This window comes from Oncorhynchus keta, chromosome 17 (assembly GCF_023373465.1).
Source record: "Oncorhynchus keta strain PuntledgeMale-10-30-2019 chromosome 17, Oket_V2, whole genome shotgun sequence".
NCBI classification, from domain to species: Eukaryota; Metazoa; Chordata; class Actinopteri; order Salmoniformes; family Salmonidae; genus Oncorhynchus; species Oncorhynchus keta.
This window is the reverse complement of record NC_068437.1, coordinates 40,448,073-40,470,778: the sequence shown is the minus strand read 5'-3', so window position 1 is coordinate 40,470,778 and position 22,706 is coordinate 40,448,073. Positions and strand designations below refer to the sequence as shown.

At 42.1% G+C, this 22,706-nt stretch overlaps 1 protein-coding gene across 5 annotated transcripts in view; it reads left to right on the top strand.

The window, feature by feature from the left end:
* Window positions 1–7,537: 7,537 nt before the first annotated feature.
* The window catches only part of LOC118395828 (EF-hand calcium-binding domain-containing protein 4B-like), a 28,595-nt gene continuing 13,426 nt past the window's right edge, over window positions 7,538–22,706 (top strand). For 4 of the 5 annotated variants that reach the window (XR_004828058.2, XR_004828059.2, XM_035789801.2 and 1 more), the window contains exons 1-9: window positions 7,541–7,684; window positions 8,816–9,244; window positions 17,005–17,116; window positions 17,355–17,550; window positions 18,701–18,847; window positions 20,413–20,503; window positions 20,700–20,795; window positions 21,494–21,681; window positions 22,140–22,211. Coding sequence is in view for 3 of the 5 variants with exons in the window: in XM_035789801.2 (XP_035645694.2) it covers window positions 9,029–9,244; window positions 17,005–17,116; window positions 17,355–17,550; window positions 18,701–18,847; window positions 20,413–20,503; window positions 20,700–20,795; window positions 21,494–21,681; window positions 22,140–22,211 (1,118 nt within the window). In the remaining 2 variants the exon portion in view is untranslated. Of the gene's footprint in view, window positions 7,685–8,815; window positions 9,245–17,004; window positions 17,117–17,354; window positions 17,551–18,700; window positions 18,848–20,412; window positions 20,504–20,699; window positions 20,796–21,493; window positions 21,682–22,139; window positions 22,212–22,706 lie in introns of all 5 variants that reach the window. The other variant, XM_035789802.2, reaches the window with a different exon arrangement.

Here is a 22,706-nt window from a genome sequence, read left to right as displayed (position 1 = left end):
TTCTTAAAGATATCCATAAAAAGTGTTTTTTGAAGTTTGCAACAATCCACCTGGGAGACACACCAAACATGTGGAAGAAGGTGCTCTGGTCAGATGAAACAAAAATTGAACTTTTTGGCAACAATGCAAAACGTTATCTTTGGCGTAAAAGCAACACAGCTCATCACCCTGAACACACCATCCCCACTGTCAAACATGGCAGCATCATGGTTTGGGCCTGCTTTTCTTCAGCAGGGACAGGGAAGATGGTTAAAATTGATGGGAAGATGGATGGAGCCAAATACAGGACCATTCTGGAAGAAAACCTGATGGAGTCTGCAAAAGACCTGAGACTGGGATGGAGATTTGTCTTCCGACAAGACAATGATCCAAAACATAAAGCAAAATCTACAATGGAATGGTTCAAAAATAAACATATCCAGGTGTTAGAATGGCCAAGTCAAAGTCCAGACCTGAATCCAATCGAGAATCTGTGGAAAGAACTGAAAACTGCTGTTCACAAATGCTCTCCATCCAACCTCACTGAGCTCGAGCTGTTTTGCAAGGAGGAATGGGAAAAAATGTCAGTCTCTCGATGTACAAAACTGATAGAGACATACCCCAAGCGACTTACAGCTGTAATCGCAGCAAAAGGTGGCGCTACAAAGTATTAACTTAAGGGGGCTGAATAATTTTGCACGCCCAATTTTTCAGTTTTTGATTTGTTAAAAAAGTTTGAAATATCCAATAAATGTTGTTCCACTTCATGATTGTGTCCCACTTGTTGTTGATTCTTCACAAAAAATACAGTTTTATATCTTTATGTTTGAAGCCTGAAATGTGGCAAAAGGTCGCAAAGTTCAAGGGGGCCGAATACTTTTGCAAGGCACTGTATATATATACAGTACCAAAGGTTTGGACACACCTACATATTCAAGGGTTTTACTTTATTTGTACTATTTTGTACATTGTAGAATAATAGTGAAGACATCAAAACTATGAAATAACATATGGAATCATGTAGTAACCAAAAAAGTGTTAAGACAGTCCGGTGGAAAATTTCAAGAACTTTGAAAGTTTCTTCAAGTGCAGTAGAATAATGAGGACCACCACAGGAAAGGAAGACCCAGAGTCACCTCTGCTGCAGAGGATAAGTTCATTAGAATTAACTGCACCTCAGATTGCAGCCCAAATAAATGCTTAATTAACAGAGTTCAAGTAACAGACACATCTCAACATCAACTGTTCAGAGGAGATTGGGTGAATCAAGCCTTCATGGTCGAATTGCTGCACAGAAACCACAACTAAAGGACACCAATAAGAAGAAGATACTTGCTTGGGCCAAGAAACACAAGCAATGGACATTAGACTGGTGGAAATCTGTCCTTTGATCTGATCAGTCCAACTTTAAGATTTTTGCTTCCAACCACCGTGTCTTTGTGAGACGCAGAGCAGGTGAATGGATGGTCTCTGCATGTGTGGTTCCCACCGTGAAGCATGGAGGAGGAGGTGTGATGGTGTGGCGGTGCTTTGCTGGTGACACTGTTTGTGATTTATTTAGAATTCAAGGCACACTTAACCAGCATGGCTACCACAGCATTCTGCAGCGATACACCATCTCACCTGGTTTGGGCTTAGTGGGACTATCATTTGTTTTCAACAGGACAATGAAACAAAACACACTTCCAGGCTGTGTAAGGGCTATTTGACCAAGAAGAAGAGTGATGGAGTGCTGCATCAGATGACCAGGGGCCTCATTTATCTGGGTTGGCGCCCCCACTTGGGTTGTGCCGTGGCGGAGATCTTTGTGGGCTATACTCGGCCTTGTCTCAGGATGGTTGCGATATCCGATATCTCAGTTGGTGGTTGAAGATATCCCTCTAGTGGTGTGGGGGCTGTGCTTTAGCAAAGTGGGTGGGGTTATATCCTGTCTGTTTGGCCCTGTCCGGGGGTATCATCGGATGGGGCCACAGTGTCTCCTGACCCCTTCTGTCTCAGCCTCCAGTATTTATGCTGCAGTAGTTTATGTGTCGGGGGGCTAGGGTCAGTCTGTTATATCTGGAGTATTTCTCCTGTCTTTTCCGGTGACCTGTGAATTTAAGTATGATCTCTCTAATTCTCTGTTTCTCTGTTTCTCTCTCTCTCTCTCTCTCGGAGGACCTGAGCCCTAGGACTCAGGACTACCTGGCCGTGCTGCTGCTCCAGTTTCAACTGTTCTGCCTGCAGCTATGACCTGTTCACCGGACGTGCTACCTGTCCCAGATCTGCTGTTTTCAACTCTCTAGAGACAGCAGGAGCGGTAGAGATACTCTCAATGATCGGCTATGAAAAGCCAACTGACATTTACTCCTGAGGTGCTGACTAGTTGCACCCTCGACAACTACTGTGATTATTATTATTTGACCATGCTGATCATTTATAAACATTTGAACATCTTGGCCATGTTCTGTTATAATCTCCACCCGGCACAGCCAGAAGAGGACGGGCCACCCCTCATAGCCTGGTTCCTCTCTAGGTTTCTTCCTAGGTTTTGGCCTTTCTAGGGAGTTTTTCCTAGCCACCGTGCTTCTTCACCTGCATTGCTTGCTGTTTGGGGTTTTAGGCTGGGTTCTGTACAGCACTTTGATATATCAGCTGAAGTAAGAAGGGCTTTATAAATAAAATTGATTTGATTTATTAACATTGCATAGGCAGAAAACTTTTGGATTTATAAGAAACAAACTTGACAGGAGAATGTGCCTGTGCTCCACAGACACTTTGACCCATACGTACACACATGAACTGGAGAAATGAGAATGGATGTAACTTCGAGAAACAATTGAATTGATTGAAATATTACCTCTCACGTATTATAAATGAAGTGCACATAAAAAACATGATTTAGGATAATAAATACAAATGGAGATATCTGTTTTTGCAAAAGAACCCCTCAAATATGTAGCACAGTTTAATCGGGAATCATGTTTAATTGGATCTGTAATTACTAAATAATACTTGCATGTTATGCTCATAAATAATAAGGTGAACAGTAAGATAGATTACATTTAAACTGAGCTGTTTTCAATGCCTCAGTCAGGCAGATACGAGTGCACAGTTTCATATATTTTTTGCACATGTTCGTTGCGCAGAACTGTCAATGTGATAATGGCCCTGTCATTGTCAGTTACAATCAGGGTCATTTCCACACCTGAAGGTGTTATGCAATTGGGTAGCTTAGACAATCACATGGGTGGATATAAAAGGCATGCGATTACAATGCGTAATGACATGCAATGGCTGCTTTGGCACTGCTGGAAGATTTGGCGAATGGAAGAATTCGAAGAAAGTGAATTTTCAGAGACCAGCAAGATTTACTGGCCAATGATGAGTGGCTTATGAGCTGGTTCCGATTACCAAGTGCTGTTCTCTTGGACCTCTGTGCTGTAGTGGGCCCAGCTTTACAGTGAAGCACCTGCAGAAACCAAGCCGTGCCTGTCCCATGTCAACTCCTTGGCAACTTCGTTAATAGCATCGATGGTGTCTCTGCGTTTGCAGGACTACATCTGTGAGGACACGGCCGCTGGAGGGTTGTGATGCACGAGTTGCAGTGGAGACACAGGGGCTTGGCACACTCAGCTCCTGCTCAGCTGCAGCACAACCAACCCCACTGGAACACGCAGCGACTAAAAACAATAGAAAATGTCACTATTGTTTGTGTAAACAAAAGTTTAAACACAACATGAATGCATTTGGTTTACTCTTTTCAAATGCAGGAATACTAATTACAAACCTTGATCATCCGGTGCTTCTTGCATGCCCGTGTCCCCCTCCGTCACTACTCCACTCAGGAGGGATTCCCCTACAATACCGGCAAGTCGCTCATCAATGGTGTTGAGCTCCGGAGTCCCCTTTCCCCCGCCAGTGGCACAAACACTACACGCCTTTTGGCCTCCACTTTTATGTCTGGCCACTTCTTTTTATTTCTGAGAGGGTCCAACCTTCTGAGCCAGCAGCATTCACAGCGTCCGCCACATGCTGCCACTCTTAACACCTTTTTGGAATGCCCACATATCCACCACACAATATATTTTTCTTGCTTCAATCTCCTCTACAAGAACTTCCATTTCACATTGGGTGATTTTTTTTTTTTTTTGCATTTCTGTCGGGATTTGACGTCATTGTCGTCATGCAGTCAGTATGGATGAATATTAATTATGGGCGCTTCACTGACTATTTATAGGCAACTATGGGCATTAAAAGAGTGGGACAAGACGCTCACTCACGTGCGCCAAATTTCGAGTTGATTGTGATTTATAAATGGAAACCGGCGTGGGATGTGCGTGCGCACTGTGTTACAAATCAGAATATTTTTGTGTGTAAGCACTTTCTGTGTTTCGTCCATATGCCATCTTTTGACTTGAATCCGCCGCACAGTTTTATAAATGAGGCCCCTGGCCTCCACAATCACCTGACCTCAACCCAATTGAGATGGTTTGGGATGAATTGGACCGCAGAGTGAAGGAAAAGGAGCTAACAAGTGCTCAGCATATGTGGGAACTCCTTCAAGACTATTGTAAAAGCAATCCAGGTGAAGCTAGTTGAGAGAATGCCAAGAGTGTGCAAAGCTGTCATCAGGGCAAAGGGTGGATAGTTTGAAGAATCTCAAATACAAAATATATTTTGATTTGTTTATCACTTTTTTGGTTATTACATGATTCCATATGTGTTATTTCATAGTTGTTATGTCTTCACTATTATTCTACAATGTAGAAAATATTACAGATAAAGAAAACCCTTCAATGAGTAGACCTGATCATTTGAACATGTATTCACATGACTTGCTTCATGAAATGTGCCAAAAACAGTAACCCCATGTGTCCAAAGACTAAGTATAGTATGATACTGAAATGGCTGTAGTTCAGAAGCGACAATGAATTTAATCAAATACATGTATTTGGCATATAGACTTTTATCTCCCTCACCAACTTCAAACATCTGCTATCTGAGCAGCTAACCGATCGCTGCAGCTGTACATAGTCTATCGGCAAATAGCCCACCCATTTTTACCTACCTCATCCCCATACTGTTTTTGTTATTTATTTACTTTTCTGCTCTTTTGCACACCAATATCTCTCTACCTGTACATGACCATCTGATCATTTATCACTCCAGTGTTAATCTGCAAAATTGTAATTATTCGCCTTCCTCATGCCTTTTGCACACAATGTATATAGACTCCACTTTTTTTCCTATTGTGTTATTGACTTGTTAATTGTTTACTCCATGTGTAACTCTGTGTTGTCTGCTCACACAGCTATGCTTTATCTTGGCCAGGTCGCAGTTGCAAATGAGAACTTGTTCTCAACTAGCCTACCAGGTTAAATAAAGGTGAAATAAATAAAAAATATATATAAGGGCTTAGAATTTTTTCATTGATGGACATAAAATATTGTAAAACCCCCAGGAAATCAGCTCCAAGTGATTTTGATGTAAGAAATCTGTTTCCAAGTATTCCCACTCATAATAGAGAGACACGTGATCGTATACAAATGTGAGCACGATTTGAAATTATTATGTTTTAGTTAAACATATCTCTTTGGGCTTCTGAGGGTCAATATGCAATCTACACATTATTTGCAATTATGTTCCGGCCCCCCGACCATCTGCTCAAGAACAAATCGGCCCACGGCTGAATCTAGTTGATGATCGCTGTTTTAGAAGATGTACAAAGCTCTAGCCTTAATCATCACAAGATATGAGGAACATTCACAAGCCCTAGTCAAGTCCAAAACCTGGGCGATAGTGACAGACATGGATGCCGTGAGATGGAGCAGACAAGTTTGAAACAGCCACGTATAAAACAGCACTTTCACATACTAAAGAATGATCAAAGAACGGTCAAGTACAGTTTTACTGTAAATTAAATGACTTTGTTTGTCAGACTAAATATAGTTGCTGAGCCTGGAGATACTGCTACTGAATGCTAAGTTTGACCAATTAAGGAATTTCTATAGATACAGCTTCATAAGCCATCTAAACCATGGAACTATTCTTTATTCTGATTTATTGGTCTTTGATTCTCCCAAAGACAAATAAATTCTCAATAAAAGCTATGAAAGACTTGGTCCAGTTAACTTTAGAGGGTAATTCTGTTTTCATGATAATGTGTTCTTCCACATCAAAGACTAATGCAGTTTCCAAATGCTCGACACAAACCTCAGTTTTCCGAAAACAATGCCTTGAAGAAAAGATGCATAACATCTCAGTTTCTTAGTCACAAAGGCCTTCATACGTAGGCCCTAAGACGCAAACCAGCTTTCAAAATGGCAAAATATTTAGCTCTGCAAAAATTTTGGGAGAGCATAATATTTCAGCCTGTGAAATATTTTGGCCAGCGATATAATTTGGACTGCAAAGTTTGGTAAAAAGCTGCAAAATATTTTTAAGGCCATGAAAAGACCTGGAAAAAAAATATTCGTCCTCCAAACATTTTCAAAGACCTGCCAAACATTTCAAAGAACAGCTAAGTATTTTTAAGGCTTGCTAAATATTTCAAAGACCGTCAAAATATTTCAAAGGCCATCTAAATATTTCAAAGACCGTCAAAATATTTCAAAGGCCATCTAAATATTTCAGGCTGTAAAGTTCATTAAAGCGCTGAGAAATATTTTTGCCTTCGAAGTTAGCAATGTTATCTAAGTCCGTAGATGTGATAACAAGTTAGCTACGACGTCAGCAGCGCTAACTACGGTAGTCAAATCTCATACCTCTGATCTGTACAGTCACCATACAAATACCATTTGGTAAAAAAAGAACATTGAGAGTGACATTAAAACCAACCTTTATTATGAGTAGCCTATTCTGTCATGGTCTCACTACTATACTAATGGCTTTGCATTGTTCAAGTTCCATCAAATGTATGTGTTGTTTAATTTGACACCACTTGGTGGCACCTTCACCTAAGAATCTGAATCCCCATTGAAGCATCTCTGCATGCCAAGAGGAAAGTTGACAAACGGACAAAAGCCAAGAACCTCTTTCCAAAAATGTTCTGGTTAATGACATTTCTCTACATTTTGAGATGTTTTACGTCATACTTAGGTATTTTAATAATCAACATAGACACTAATTCATGTATAATGCACAGTCTCAAATGCAGAGAAGAGTTAACCAGCAGGAATTATTGCCCATGTCAATAAGCAAGGTATCTATGGCTTTGAAGTGGAAAACTGTCAGGTTTGTCAGAGCTCTCTGTGAAATTATGCTGTGAATGGGATTCAGCTGCAAATGTCATGCATAACGATGGTCATGGTCTAATTTGCAGATACAGTGTAAAAGGCGGGCCTAATTATGATGTCAAAATATCTAGCGAGGCTAAATAACAAATATCAATTTATATTTTCTTCTCTGGATACTGGAGTGAATCAATTATTTGCCCCAACCACACTTGGCACACTGCATTATGTCTTGAGAAAGTCCAGCTGTGGCGTGGGGATTTTCCGACCTGTTCCCCCAGGTTGTCCCACGTAACTTCTGCGTGGAAAGGTCACTATAGCTACAGACGATGCGCGAGTCTTGTCAGCTTTTTTGAAAGTTCCTCCCCCGCAGGCAGTTCAGTGAAATTCCTCCACTGTTACATTGTAAACAGAAGAAATACAGCTTTATCAAATTGTGACAAAGATACACTTTTGATGTTGTCTACGACTATCTTTACTGCCTTCACATGGTAACGTATTACTTTACTTTATCTTACTTTTTTAGGCTACTTTAGCTAGTTGGACTGTACAACTGTCTACAGTGGCGGGTAAGTTAACGTTAACTTGAGAAATATTTGACGGATCATCACCCTGGCTTGATATTAACTTTATGTCGGCAACTCTTTCATTGCGACGGTGCCAGCGGTTTTACCTTACACATATAAATATGTTTTTCTTAGGGAGGAGGAACATTTTCTATTTTAGTAACGAAAGTCACTTACGTCGTTAAAAATATGACGTGATCAGGAAGTGTCGGTTACATTTTGCTTCAGGTGTTGTGAACTGAATGTTTCACATGCCTTGGCTTGATGATCTGTTAAAATAAGTCGTGTAAATAATTGAAGATGAAGGTATCTGTCTGTCTCATAGGGTGTGTTAGGCATTGTGCTGATTGATTTTCTACACGAATGATCAATTGGTCGTACTTAAGTCCACTAAAAAAGTATGTCTACATCTTTAGAAAATGCAGATCAGAACCTCATTTTTCATCCAGTCATTAGTTTTATAATATAGTCCTCTTTAGTGTCCTAAGTTTTCATAACTGTGACCTTAATTGCCTAAGCTGTTAGTGTCTTAACGACCGTTCCACAGGTGCATGCTCATTAATGGTTTATGGTTCATTGAACAAGCATTGGAAACAATGTTTAACCCTTTACAATGAATATCTGTGACGTTATTTTGATTTTTACGAATTATCTTTGAAAGACAGGGTCCTGAAAAGGGGACTTATCTTTTTTGCTGAGTTTATTTAGTAGTTAACAAAATAATCATATATGTCATATAAAATATATTCACCCCACCCAGTATTGTAATCAAAACTTACCAGAAAGCATGTAGTCCTTGGCTCAGACAGTGTAGTAGTGTGGGCTCAAGAGCATCCCATTACTGTGCAAGATCTTGAGATTCAGCTGTACATGTGATGGAAGAATGCTCTGTGCATGCAGAGGGTTGCAATTCCATTGATTTGGGGATAGTTTAACCAAAATATGCCACAAGACCTAGAGACCTTATGTGTATCCCACAAAAAAAGGTATACTGTTATAAGCTAAGTTTTTTGGGATCTATTTTACCTTTGCTTCTTTCCTGTCTATCTCTCTCAGACTATGCTTCATCTACTAATTAAAGAGGCGGTCGCTAAGAGATAACAAGCAGTGACATCGCTGCTGAGAGCCTCTGATGTGCTGCAGCCTGAACCTGCATCTCTACTCTGGGTCTCTTCTCTTAACCCCCATCTAGACCTGAGTGCACCTGACCCATGTGAAGGAGTAGGGGGAGAGAGAGAGAAAGCGGAGTCACACCACATACCACATGCCATGGCAGCTTTCACCAGTACCCCGAAAGTGAATTCCGGGAGTGCTCCTCACCAGGGGTTCAGGGTGGAGAGCCCAGCGGAGTGTGACTGGAAGGACTGTGACACTAGAGGCAGCGAGAGGTCTAGAGGACACCGCACCATGCTGGAGAAGACCCATGACTTCTTCCAGACCTGTGACATTGAGGACAAGGGCTTCATCACCCGCCGGGACATGCAGGTAAGATCACCTATATGGGATCACCGAGTCTGACAATCATCTCATGGGAAGTTATTGAAATGTTTAGGCTACACCAGACGTGCATTATGTATGTTCCAATCCCTACTGTGTAGTTCCCTAGTCATGTGTCAATGTTACTTTTATGTCATTATGTCAAGAGTACCAAATATTTTAAAGCTCCAACTTTTGATACTGATTTTTACGATGCAATAAGTTATGACCGTTTTGTTTTGAACTGTGATTCATGCTGAATTTTGTTTTGCCGCTCTGAAGGTTCAAAATAATTCTGAGTGGTAGTCGGTTGGAGTTGTGATGGATTTCTCTAGATGTATTCTAGCCAACACACCTGGTCCCGTATCTCACTATTGTTATCACTCAGGTTTTTGTAAGGGCTTCTGAATGACTGCTGTTAACAATAGAATACACTAAACAATGAGGAAATTATAGCAATCTAACAACTGCAACAAATCCTCCATAGACGTTTATGTTAGATTTGGAGACAAATATCTGGTAAGTTCATTAGGCTGCACATGGAAGACAGAGACTGTGTGTGCTCCTTAGAATTAGCTAGAACACTTCTATATCTCTGTTGTATGCTCATTAGAGATGTTTCTGAGGACATTCATTCTAATTCAGGAGTGTATGTGAAAAGAGTGCCAGGAACCCACAACACCTACTGACAGCAACGAGCCAAGCGGATCCACGCTTTGTCATACATCTCCTTCAGCTGCATTATTGTGCAGATCCAGAAGCCTTTCACATTCATCCATGGCAGTATTATTTTAATGGAGCACTTGTGAGCCCACGCCGTGACAAGGGTCTCTCAATAGAATGGATGGGTCTCTTTGATCATTGCTTACGGAAATATATTGAAAATGACCTTATACCCACTCCTCATGTTCATTAGGAGTGGAAGAATTACATTTTTTTTAGTACTGGAAATGCATAACTCAACATATGCAGGAGTGCACAGTACATTGATTCTCCCACTGTGTAAATTAGTCTAATTAACATACAAGTAGGTAGTCAGTGTTAGCAACTGAAATGCAGATCTGCTGGTCTATAGCTACAGTGCATTCGGAAAGTAGTCAGACCCCTTGACTTTTTCCACATTTTGTTACGTTACAGCATTATTCTAAAATGTATTAAATAAATAAAAATTGCATCAATCTACACACAAAACCCCAAGATGACAAAGTGAAAACCGTTTTTAAGACATTTTTGCAAATGTATTCAAAATAAAAACTGAAATACCTTATTTACATAAGTTTTCCGGCCCTTTGCTGTGAGACTCGAAATTGAGCTCAAGTGCATCCTGTTTCCATTGATCATGTTTCTACAACTTGGAATTCAATTGATTGGACATGATTTGGAAAGGCAAACACCTGTCTATATAAGGTCCCACGGTTGACAGTGCATGTCAAGCCAAAACCCAAGCCATGAGGTCAAAGGAATTGTCTGTAGACCTCCAAGACAGGATTGTGTCGAGGCACAGATCTGGGGAGGGTACCAAAACACTGTGATTTGCGTGAAGAGGAGGTGGAGATAAAGGGGCCAAAGGGCGGGCTGCCTTCTGAGAAGTCGTAGGCGATCTAATAAAACCCCACTTACTTCCATTCTGCTAGCACATGTGCAATCTTTGGAGAAGAAAATAGATGACCTACGCGTGAGATTAAACTACCAACGGGACATTCAAAACTAATATCTTATGCTTCACGGAGTCGTGGCTGAATGACGACACTATCAACATACAGCTGGCTGGTTATACGCTCTACCGGCAGGATAGAACAGCGGTGTCTGGTAAGACAAGGGGCGGCGTGCTATGCATTTTTGTAAATAACAGCTGGTGCATGATATCTAAGGAAGTCTGCTATTGCTCATCTGAGGTAGAGTGTATCATGATAAGCTGTAGACCACACTATCTACTTTGAGTTTTCATCTGTATTTGTCATAGCTGTTTTACATACCACAACAGTCAGAGGCTGGCACTAAGACAGCATTGAATGAGCTGTATTCCACCCATAAGCAAACAAGAAAACGCTCACTCAGAGGCTGCGCTCTTAGTAGCCGGGGACTTTAATGCAGGGAAACTTAAATCCGTTTTACCAAATTTCTATCAGCATGGTAAATGTGCAACCTGGACCACCTTTACTCTACCCACAGAGACGCATACAAAGCGCTCCGTCGCCCTCCATTTGGCAAATCTGACCCTAATTCTATCCTCCTGATTTCTGCTTACAAGCTAAAATTAAAGTGGAAAGCACCAGTGGCTAGATCAATAAAAAAAATGGTCAGATGAAGCAGATGCTAAGCTACAAGATTGTTTTGCTAGCACAGACTGGAATATGTTATGGTATTCCTCTGATGGCATTGATGAGTACACCACATCAGTCATTGGCTTCGTGCATCGATGACGTTGTCCCCACAGTGACCGTACGTACATACCCCAACCAGAAGCCATGGATTACAGGCAACATCCGCACTGAGCTAAAGGGTAGAGTTGCTGCTTTCAAGGAGCGGGTCTCTAACCCAGAAGCTTATAAGAAGTCCCGCTATGCCCTCCGACAAACCATCAAACAGGCAAAGCATCAATACAGGACTAAGATTGAATCGCACAACACCGGCTCTGACTCTCGTTGTATGTGGCAGGGCTTGCAAACCATTAGACTACAAAGGGAAGCACAGCCGAGAGCTGCCCAGTGACACGAGCCTACCAGATGAGCTAAACTACTTCTATGCTTGCTTCGAGGCAGATGGCACTGAAACATGCTTAACAGCACCAGCTCTTCCGGAAGACTGTGTGATCACGCTCTCAGCAGCCGATGTGAGTAAGACCTTTTAAACAGGTCAAGATTCAGAAGGCTGCAGGGCCAGACGGATTACCAGGACGTGTACTGCAAGCATGCGCTAACTGGCAAGTGTCTAAACTGAAATTTTCAACCTCTCCCTGTCCAAGTCTGTAATACCATAATTTATTAAGCAGACCAACATAGTCCCTGTGCCCAAGAGGACTAAGGTAACCTGCCTAAATGACTACCGACCCATAACACTCATGTCTGTAGCCATGAAGTGCTTTGAAAGGCTGGTCATGGTTCACATCAACACCATTATACCAGAAACCAGAAACCCACTCCAATTTGCATACCACCCCAACAGATCCACAGATTATGCAATCTATTGCACTCCACACTGCCCTTTCCCACCTGTTCCTTTCCCAAAAGGAACACCTATGTGAGAATGCTATTCATTGACTACAGTTCAGCGTTCAACACCATAGTGTCCTCAAAGCTCATCAATAAGCTAAGGACCCTGGGACTAAACACCTCCCTCTGCAACTGGATCCTGAACTTCCTGACGGGCCACCCCCAGGTGGTAAGGGTAGGTAACAACACATCCTCAACACAGGGGCTCCTCAAGGGTGCGTGCTCAGCCCCATCCTGTACTCCCTGTTTACTCATGACTGCACGGCCAGGCACGACTCCAACACCATTAACCTCTCTGAGATATGTGGGACGGTAGCGTCCACATCGCCAACAGCCAGTGAAAGTGCAGTGCGCCAAATTCAAAACAACAAAAATCTCATAATTAAAATTCCTCAAGCATACAAGTATTTTACACCATTTTAAAGATTTTCATTAATCCAGCCACAGTGTCTGATTTCAAAAAGGCTTTACAGCGAAAGCACCACAAACGATTATGTTAGGTCACCACCAACTCACAGAAAAACACAGCAATTTTTCCAGCCAAAGAGAGGAGTCACAAAAAGCACAAATAGAGAAAATTAATAATTAATCTTTGATCTTCATCAGGTGACACTCATAGGACTTCATGTTACACAATACATGTATGTTTTCTTCGATAAAGTGCATATTTATATAAAAAAATCTCATTTTACATTGGTGCGTTACGTTCAGTAGTTCTAAAACATGCAGTGATTTTGCAGAAAGCGACATCAATTTACAGAAATACTCATCAAATCAAATCAAATTGATTTATATAGCCCTTCGTACATCAGCTGATATCTCAAAGTGCTGTACAGAAACCCAGCCTAAAACCCCAAACAGCAAGCAATGCAGGCGTAGAAGCACTCATCATAAATGGTGATGAAAATACAAGTGTTGTACATGGAATTAGAGATATACTTCTTAATGCAACCGCTGTGTCAGATTTAAAAAAAACTTTACAGAAAAAGCAAACCATGCAATAATCTGAGTACAGCATTCAGACAACAAAGCAGCCAAAAAGATATCCGCCATATTGTGTAGTCAACATTAGTCAGAAATAGCATTATAAATATTCACTTACCTTTGATCTTCATCAGAATCCACTCCCAAGAATCCCAGTTCCACAATAAATGTTTGATTTGTTTGATAAAGTTAATTTATGTCCAAATAGCCTCTTTTGTTAGGGCGTTTGGAAAACAAATCCAAACAGGTCCTGCCGAACATCGGACAGCCCGTAGAAACTTGTCAAACTAAGTATAGAATCATTCTTTAGGATGTTTTTTTATCATAAATGTTCAATAATGTTCCAACCGGAGAATTCCTATGTCTGTAGAAAAGCAATGTAATGAGAGCTAACTCTCTCGTGACTGTGCGTCAGAGCCTGTGGCACTCTGCCAGACACCTGGCTCAATCCCCTCTCATTCGGCCCCCCTTCACAGTAAAAGCCTGAAACAACGTTCTAAAGACTGTTGACATCTAGTGGACGCCTTAGGAAGTGCAATATGACCCCATTTACACTGTATATTGGAATGGCAAAGAGTTGAAAAACTACAAACCTCAGACTTCCCACTTCCTGGTTGGATTTTTCTCAGGTTTTTGCCTGCCATATGAGTTCTGTTATACTCACAGACATCATTCAAACAGTTTTAGAAACTTCAGAGTGTTTTCTATCCAATACTACTAATACTATGTATATATTAGCATCTGGGACAGAGTAGCAGGCAGTTTACTCTGGGCACCTTATTCATCCATGCTACTCAATACTGCCCCCCTGTCACCAAGAAGTTAAGTTTGCCAATGACACAACAGTGGTAGGCCTGATCACCATCAACGAGGAGACAGCCAATATGGAGGAGATCAGAGACCTGGCCATATGGTGCCAGGACAACAACCTCTCCCTCAAGGTGATCAAGACAAAAGTGATGATTGTGGACTACAGGAAAAGAGGACCGAGCATGCCCCCATTCTCATCGACAGGGCTGCATTGGAGCAGGTTGAGAGCTTCAAGTTCCTTGGTGTCCACATCACCAAAAAAACTAACTTGGTCCATGCACACCAAGACAGTTGTGAAGAGGGCACGACAAAACCTATTCCCCCTCAGGATACTGAAAATATTTGGCATGGGTCCTCAGATCCTCAAAAGGTTCTAAAGCTGCGCCATCGAGAGCATCCTGACCGGTTGCATAACTGCCTGGTATGGCAACTGCTCGGCCTCCGACCGCAAGGCACTACAGAAGGTAGTGCGTACGGCCCAGTACATCACTGGGGCCAAGCTTCCTGCCATCCAGGACCTTTATACCAGGCGGTGTCTGAGGAAGGCACTCTGACACCATCAGAGGAAGGCACTTGTCAAAGACTCCAGCCACAACAGTCATAGACTGTTCTCTCTGCTACCGCACGGCAAGCGGTACCGAAGCGCCAAGTCTAGGTCCAAGAGGCTTCTAAACAGCTTCTACCCCCAAGCCATAAGACTTCTGAACACCTAATCAAATGGCTACTCAGACTATTTGCATTGCCAACCCCCCCTTTTTTTTACACCGCTGCTACTCTCTGTTATCATCTATGCATAGTCACTTTAATAACTACCTTCAATGCCTTGCGAAAGTATTCGGCCCCCTTGAACTTTGCGACCTTTTGCCACATTTCAGGCTTCAAACATAAAGATATAAAACTGTATTTTTTTGTGAAGAATCAACAACAAGTGGGACACAATCATGAAGTGGAACGACATTTATTGGATATTTCAAACTTTTTTAACAAATCAAAAACTGAAAAATTGGGCGTGCAAAATTATTCAGCCCCTTTACTTTCAGTGCAGCAAACTCTCTCCAGAAGTTCAGTGAGGATCTCTGAATGATCCAATGTTGACCTAAATGACTAATGATGATAAATACAATCCACCTGTGTGTAATCAAAAAACTGCATTGTTGGTTAGGGCTCGTAAGTAAGCATTTCATTTTAAGGTCTACACCTGTTGTATTCAGCACATTTGGTTTGATTTGACTATTCAGGTTGGGGGAATGATGAATGGAGCAAAGTACAGAGAGATCCTTGATGAAAACCTGTTCCAGAGTGCTCAGGACTGACCCTAAGCACACAGCCAAGACAACGTAGGAGTGCCTTCGGGATAAGTCTCTGAATGTCCTTGAGTGGTCCAGCCAGAGCCTGGACTTGAACCCGATCAAACATCTCTGGAAAGACCTGAAAATAGCTGTGCAGCGACGCTCCCCATCCAATCTGGCAGAGCTTGAGTTGATCTGCAAAGAAGAATGGGAGAAACCTCCAAAACCGGTGTGCCAAGCTTGTAGCGTCATACCCAAGAAGACTCAAGGCTTTACTCGCTGCTAAAGGGGATTCATCAAAGTACCGAGTAAAGGGTCTGAATGCTTATGTAAATGTGATATTGATGGGGTTGAAAAAAAAAAATTGCACAGATATCATAAACCTGTTTTTGCTTTGTCATTATGGGGTATTGTGTGTAGATTGACAAGGGCCAAAAACTACGTAATAAACTACGTAACAAAATGTGGGAAAAGTCAAGGGGTCTGAATACTTTCCGAATCCACTACATACAACCAGAGCAGGTGGTACAGGAAAGTCATTTTGATTTAGTCAGGTATTTACTATGCTTGATAAGGCAACCCTTGTTTATCCACAAGGGTTAAGAATCTGGTTAAGTGGCACAAGAACCCTTTTTATATGTTTTATTTACTTTAATAACGTATTCTAGCAATTGACAGCATTGCCATAGATGTGCACATGTACAATGTTTTTCACCTAAAGGTTGGCAGTGGTGTGTTCAGGCTGTGAACTCTGTTTGCTGACATAAGGGATGTGTTCAGTCCAGATTACATAATGTACAAACAGTGGACAGCAGAGTTCCTACTATGAATTTCACAAGTGGTTTGTTTCACTGTAAACATTGACATGCCCAGCTCACAGAGGTGTGGCAGCATTTGGCTTTTCAAGATCATTCTGGTCTTTACTGTTTATTTTCAGGGTTTCAGTAGGTTTTAAGTCTCTTGTTTGCTTGTCTATATTCCAAACAGTTTTTACACTCTGCTTGGCCTTGGTGTGTAAATGGTGGTTTGGGCTATGTATTAACACAGATTAAGGTTTATGTTGTTGACTTTTTTTGCTGTTTTTGTTGACTGGGCATATGTTAATTTCTAAAATGTTTGGGTTCAATCGGAATAAAGATGTCACAGGTTCATTAATATAAACATTTGACAAAAAAAATAGAGTAGTTATTCACAATTCCTTCATCATGAACCCATTACATCCATTAGATCAGTTGTGTGAGCGCAAATAATACACTATCCTACTCCTTATGAACATGAAGTCCTTACAAAGACTCGTCCTGTACTTGGATACAAATCTCTTCTGATGCTAATCATAGTGTTGAGTGTTTTCCCAGGGGCTTATGCCTGGCTGGCAGCTGTTGTACCATGTACTGTATTGTTCATGTAAATACTCCAGAATCCTTCAGGTCCCCAGTCGTGTCAATGTCACCTGACAGTATGTCCTACTCCACAGAAGCTCCATGGAGAGCTGCCCCTCAGTGCCGAGGAGCTGGAGAATGTCTTTGACACCCTGGACTCTGACGGCAATGGATACCTCACCCTGGAGGAATTCTCCTTGGGCTTTAGTAGGTTGACTATGTTCCTTTCTCACTTTCTACTCTCCACTGTATGTTTTTGTGCTGTGATTGTTCAGTTTTGATGTCAATCTTAGTGTCTTCTATTTCCACATAATAACATCAACAGTGCTAGTGCACCGTGCAGGCGGAGTATGGTAGCTCAGCGTAGGTGCAGGTAGAGGGAAAGAGTGGAGAGTGAGAGTAAAGGATATTATGAATAATCTCCTGGACTCTTTTTTTTCTCTAGGTGAGTTCCTGTTTGGCCGGAGGATCTCTGCAACAGAGGGGATGGCCAGCCCCATTGCCAAGGAACCCACTCAGGGCCCTCCAGACTCCCTGTACCAGACCCAGTGGGAGGAACGGTTAGTGGGCAGTGAGGACGAGGAGGAGAAGCACTTCTGCATGCTAATGGAGAGCTTGGGAGCCAGCAACGTCTTTGAGGAGTGAGTGTTTTTGTCTTATGCAATCCACCCCTCAACAATGCCCTCAAATGACCTATTTGTCTATTCCATTAGATTGGTCAGCTGTGCAAAACAAAAAGCACTGTAAGTTGCCACTCCTTAGTAGTGCGAGCCACTACTTGCTGTTTCAATCTACTTGCTTCGATATTTCTCTGGAAATTCTGAGCTTAACAACCAAGCATAGAACATAGATTAAATCCTGAAGTGTACTGTCTTCTTCCTCAAAAACATCCGACATAGGAAAAGTTCATCAAAATTGATTTGGCTTGCTTAACCTTCGACAAATCATTACAGTCGACGACATTCATGTCTATTCCAGACATTGGTGACTGGGTGCTGGTACAATGGTTTTGGCTTTTTGAACTCCAGGCATTGGGAGGGAAAAGATAAAGCCAGGCCTCGTATAACGCATGACTAGACTCACCTTTAGCAAACAAGTACAGCTCAATAAAGTTAAACAGTAGGAGTGGAGGATGTACATTTGATAAGGACTTCCTATTGACTGTGTAAACCTGGGTTAGAACCAGAGAGGAATGCTGACAATTTACATCAGATCGGTTTGTGCACCGACCTCTGGTGTGTCTTCCTGAAGTTGACATGGCGTAGGAGTCTACTGTAAGGAGTCTTCCATGGCGGAGGATGATTGTTTTGTCTTTCCACACATTCACCTGCCTTTTACAATACAATGTTCAATAGCAGTCGTTATCTGAACACTGACGTGAATACCTGGGCACAGACAAAGATGGCTTCAAACCGTCAAAATAGTTGTTTTCTTAACCGGAAAGGGGATTTTCAAGGCCAAGATCATCTTGCCCAAATGTACATTTGTACATTTTAAACAAATATGTAAGCATGGTTGCAGGCAGCCCACAGCCACCCACTGCCTGCCTGTCCACAGCCTGCCTACATTGTCCTAATTGCTCACATTGACCTTGTCTTAAAAGAAAATCTATTCATGGCTCTATTTCTATGTCCGTGTCTCCATACAATTCTTCTTCAAGTATAATTCAATTTCTTTCCTCCATGAAGAACCTCAGTACAGTTCTTCTACAGAAATCTAACTGCAGTATACAGACTGTATTCCAGGTCTTGTCATTCAGGCTAATCTTTGTTCTGACCCGCTTCCCATCAGCCCTGGTGAGGTGCGTAGTCTTTGGGCCCAGCTGAGGAGGGACGAGCCGCACCTCCTGTCCAACTTTGAGGAGTTCCTGGCCAGAGTAATTTTACAGATCACAGGGGCCAACCAGGAGAGGATGGAGATGGAGAGCGCCCTTAAAAGGTTAGAAGTCTACTACTTCATTCATCAGATATTGGTGCACATGTAGGATTTAGGCAATTAGCAGCCCACTGTTGCCTGGTCCCAGATCTGTTTGGGCTGTCTTGCCAACTCCTATGGTCATTGGCAAGGCAGCACCAACAGACCTGGGACCAGGCTAGCTCTAAATGTTCCTTTACAGAAAACCTGTGTGATGAAGGGCGAAGTAGCCTACTGCATGTACTTGCTATGTGTGCCAGTTAGACTTTTATGGCATGAGGGCATCTACAGAATGGTCATCCCCAGGTATGTATCTGTTTTTCCCTGGTTTTGTTTCATTCTATTACTAAAAGCATAACTTTTTCTTTCAGATTTGTAGTCCTTAGTTAAGCCAGCTAAATTCCACACATTGAGTGTTAGTCCTGCCTTGGGAGGGTAGAAGTGTTAAAGTTTTACAGTGTGGGTGCAACAAACATTTACTTCAAGAGACACATTTACTCAACCTTCCAGTTCCAAAGCCATGTTAAGTGTTTGTGAATGTTCTCCCTAAACACCAACTTTCTTCAATTCGGGCAATATGTATGGCAATTTTACACAAGGAATACTACTCCACAATCTCTACCTACAGAACTTGTTTATTTTGTCACTTTTCAACAGAGCACAGCTTTTGTACCACAGTGGTGCATTATCACACAGTTTCACATAGTTGAAAAGCATCCAGTTCGGTGGGCTGTTTCTGACAGAAATGAATGCAAATGTTTCATAAGAGAGAGAAAGTGTGGCTCACACTTTGCAGCTGTTTCAAATGTATTGTCAATGTCTTTCTTGCTGTATTCTGAGCTGTAGACACGCAGGGATGTTTAATTAAAGCTGACCAGAGTAGTCTGGAATGTTTCAGTAATTACAGTTATCCCTATTATCTTCAGATGTGAACTGCATGTAATGCTAGACTGATAATAAGTGTTCTTTTTTCATGGTACTCCCTTGAAAATCTATTTGTTGCTGTGCCTGTTTGGAATGCATCACAATAGGTTACAAATACCTACTGTATGATTGAAATGGCAGACTGGAAGCTCATGTAAGATCTCAAGGACGGAATTTATGTGCTGCCTATGCATGTGATTCTATGCCTATGCATGTGATTCTATGCCTATGCATGTGATTCTATGCCTATGCATGTGATTCTATGCCTATGCATGTGATTCTATGCCTATGCATGTGATTCTATGCCTATGCATGTGATTCTATGCCTATGCATGTGATTCTATGCCTATGCATGTGATTCTATGCCTATGCATGTGATTCTATGCCTATGCATGTGATTCTATGCCTATGCATGTGATTCTATGCCTATGCATGTGATTCTATGCCTATGCATGTGATTCTATGCCTATGCATGTGATTCTATGCCTATGCATGTGATTCTATGCCTATGCATGTGATTCTATGCCTATGCATGTGATTCTATGCCTATGTATGTGATTCTATGCCTATGCATGTGATTCTATGCCTATGTATGTGATTCACCAAACTAACGGAATATGCTGTATTAGCATTAACAAGATGAAAATATTTCTAAATCCGAATAGGAAATCAGCAACACATGACGATGAGATCCATCGCTTATATGAAGAAATGGAACAGCAAATTAAAAAGGAGAAGGACAGGATCTTACTGCAGGTAAAGAGATCTCCCACTGAATACAACACACACTGAGATCTCTCTCACACACTCTCTCTCAAGCTCTGTCTCACACTCTTTCTCATACACTCACTCTCTCTCTCTCTCTTTCTCTCTCTCTTTCTTTCTCACACACACTCTTTCTCTCACACACACTCTCACTCTGTTTCACACTGACTTTCACTCTCCACTGCAGGACTCTGAGCACTTCTTGTCTAAGAGTCAGGATCTGGAGCATCAGCTGTCCAGTAAGGAAAGGGAGCTGCATCAGATCTTCCAGAAACAAAGGAGGGTGAGTCGGGACACCAATGATGAGAAATTGATCATCACTGGCATCACAGTAAAGGATATAATTCTCGAAGCCTTCACTCAGATCTCCCTGGCACCATCCACATTCCTCTCTGCCAACCAGAAATTGAATGGCAGAACATTGACTGGATTGGGAATGTCCGTTGTAGATATTCTATTTCTATGGTGCCAACACGTCTCTGTAGAGCAGGCATACAGGCGCTATGCTAGCTAGCCTAATCAGTGTCGCTAGATAAAACATCTCTTATGTTGTTGTGTTGGATCCGTTGTGACACTTATATATTTAGAACAGTGATAGTAGTGTTTGAGGCTGCATTCAGACAATAGCCTTATCTGAGTGTCCTCACACAACCCCTGGCTTCAATGGATGCGTGTCAGACCAGACCACTATGTGTTTAGAAGATATCATTTGTTTCATCCTTTGATTCATCAATGCTTGGTGTATCATAGCAATCGCACATTGATCATACTCTACCAATCATAGACCCCAGACCATGATTGTTACTGCATAGTAGCATCTGGTATATGGTGACCCCAGATCAACTGGCCTTGCCATTCTTCAACACAGATATCAATGAAATGAAAGTGCAGGTTATTGTAGTGCGTCTGCTTTAGGCTGTAGTGTTGTTTTGTGTGTTGTCACCTCTGCTTGTCTCCTCTGTGACCGTGTCCCCTACCCAGTGGGAGCATCAGTGCCGGGAGCTGCACAGCGAGCAACACGTGACCAAGGTGGAGAACGTGGCACTGAAGCAGACCAATGAGGAGCTGGCCCAGGAGCTGGAGCACACCAGTCAGGAGCTGAGCCTGGCCCAGGAGCAGCTGGTCCTCCTGCAGGAGCAGTCCTCACACCTGAACCAGGAGAGGGAGATGTAAGTATCTGGATGGCTGGCTGTGTCTTTGATCCTGTTTGGGTGCTTGTTTCTCCTTGTGAGTCCACTTCTTAGACCAGTGGTTCCCAACTCCGCTCCTTGAGTACCCCAAAAGCCCCGTACAACCATACCTGAATCAACTCATTGAGGGCCTGCTAATTTGTTGAATCAGGTGTGCTTGGACCGGAGTTGGGAACATCTGTCATAGGCGCTACTTGCGTTGAGTAGTGTCTATAAATCACATGATTATGAAGGCATAAATGTATAAAAGCCTCTATACCTAAATTTATGTTGATGTAGTTCTGTCTGTGTGATGTACTTGTCTGTTAATGTTCTGTATTATATCATGTTTTATGTTCTGTTTGGACCCCAGGAAGAGTCACAGCTGCTAGCTAATGGGGATCCTAATGAAATACTGATATTATAACATGAATATGTGTATTTGTTGTCCAACGCAGGGAGATGTACCGGGTCACAGAGGGATTGCAGAGGGAGCGAGCGAGCCTGCTGAAACAACTTGACCTGCTGAGGTAAAAGTGGAGATGGAACAGACAAACACACACACACACACACACACACACACACACACACACACACACACACACACACACACACACACACACACACTAGGAGAGAGGCAGTGGGTTACTGTATATCAGTTCAGAGCCACTACTCTCCAAATCAAGGAGGAATGATCATACTGTACAATACTGAAGGTTATGTTATATTCACTACAAACCAAGGCCATCAATCCAACAGACCGCATTGACCTCAGGCAAACTCCTCAAGCTGCTTTATACTAAATCATGAGGCACGAGGGGTGTGGTACATGGCCAATATACCACAGCTAAGAGCTGTTTTTAACCACGACGCAATGCGGAGTGCCTGGAAACAGCCCTTAGCAGTGGGAAATTAGTCATACAAATGTAATTAGAACAGTAAAACTAAATGTTTTGCCATACCTGTGGTATACAATCTCGTATACCATGGCTTTCAGCCAATCAGCATTCAGTGCTCCAACCATC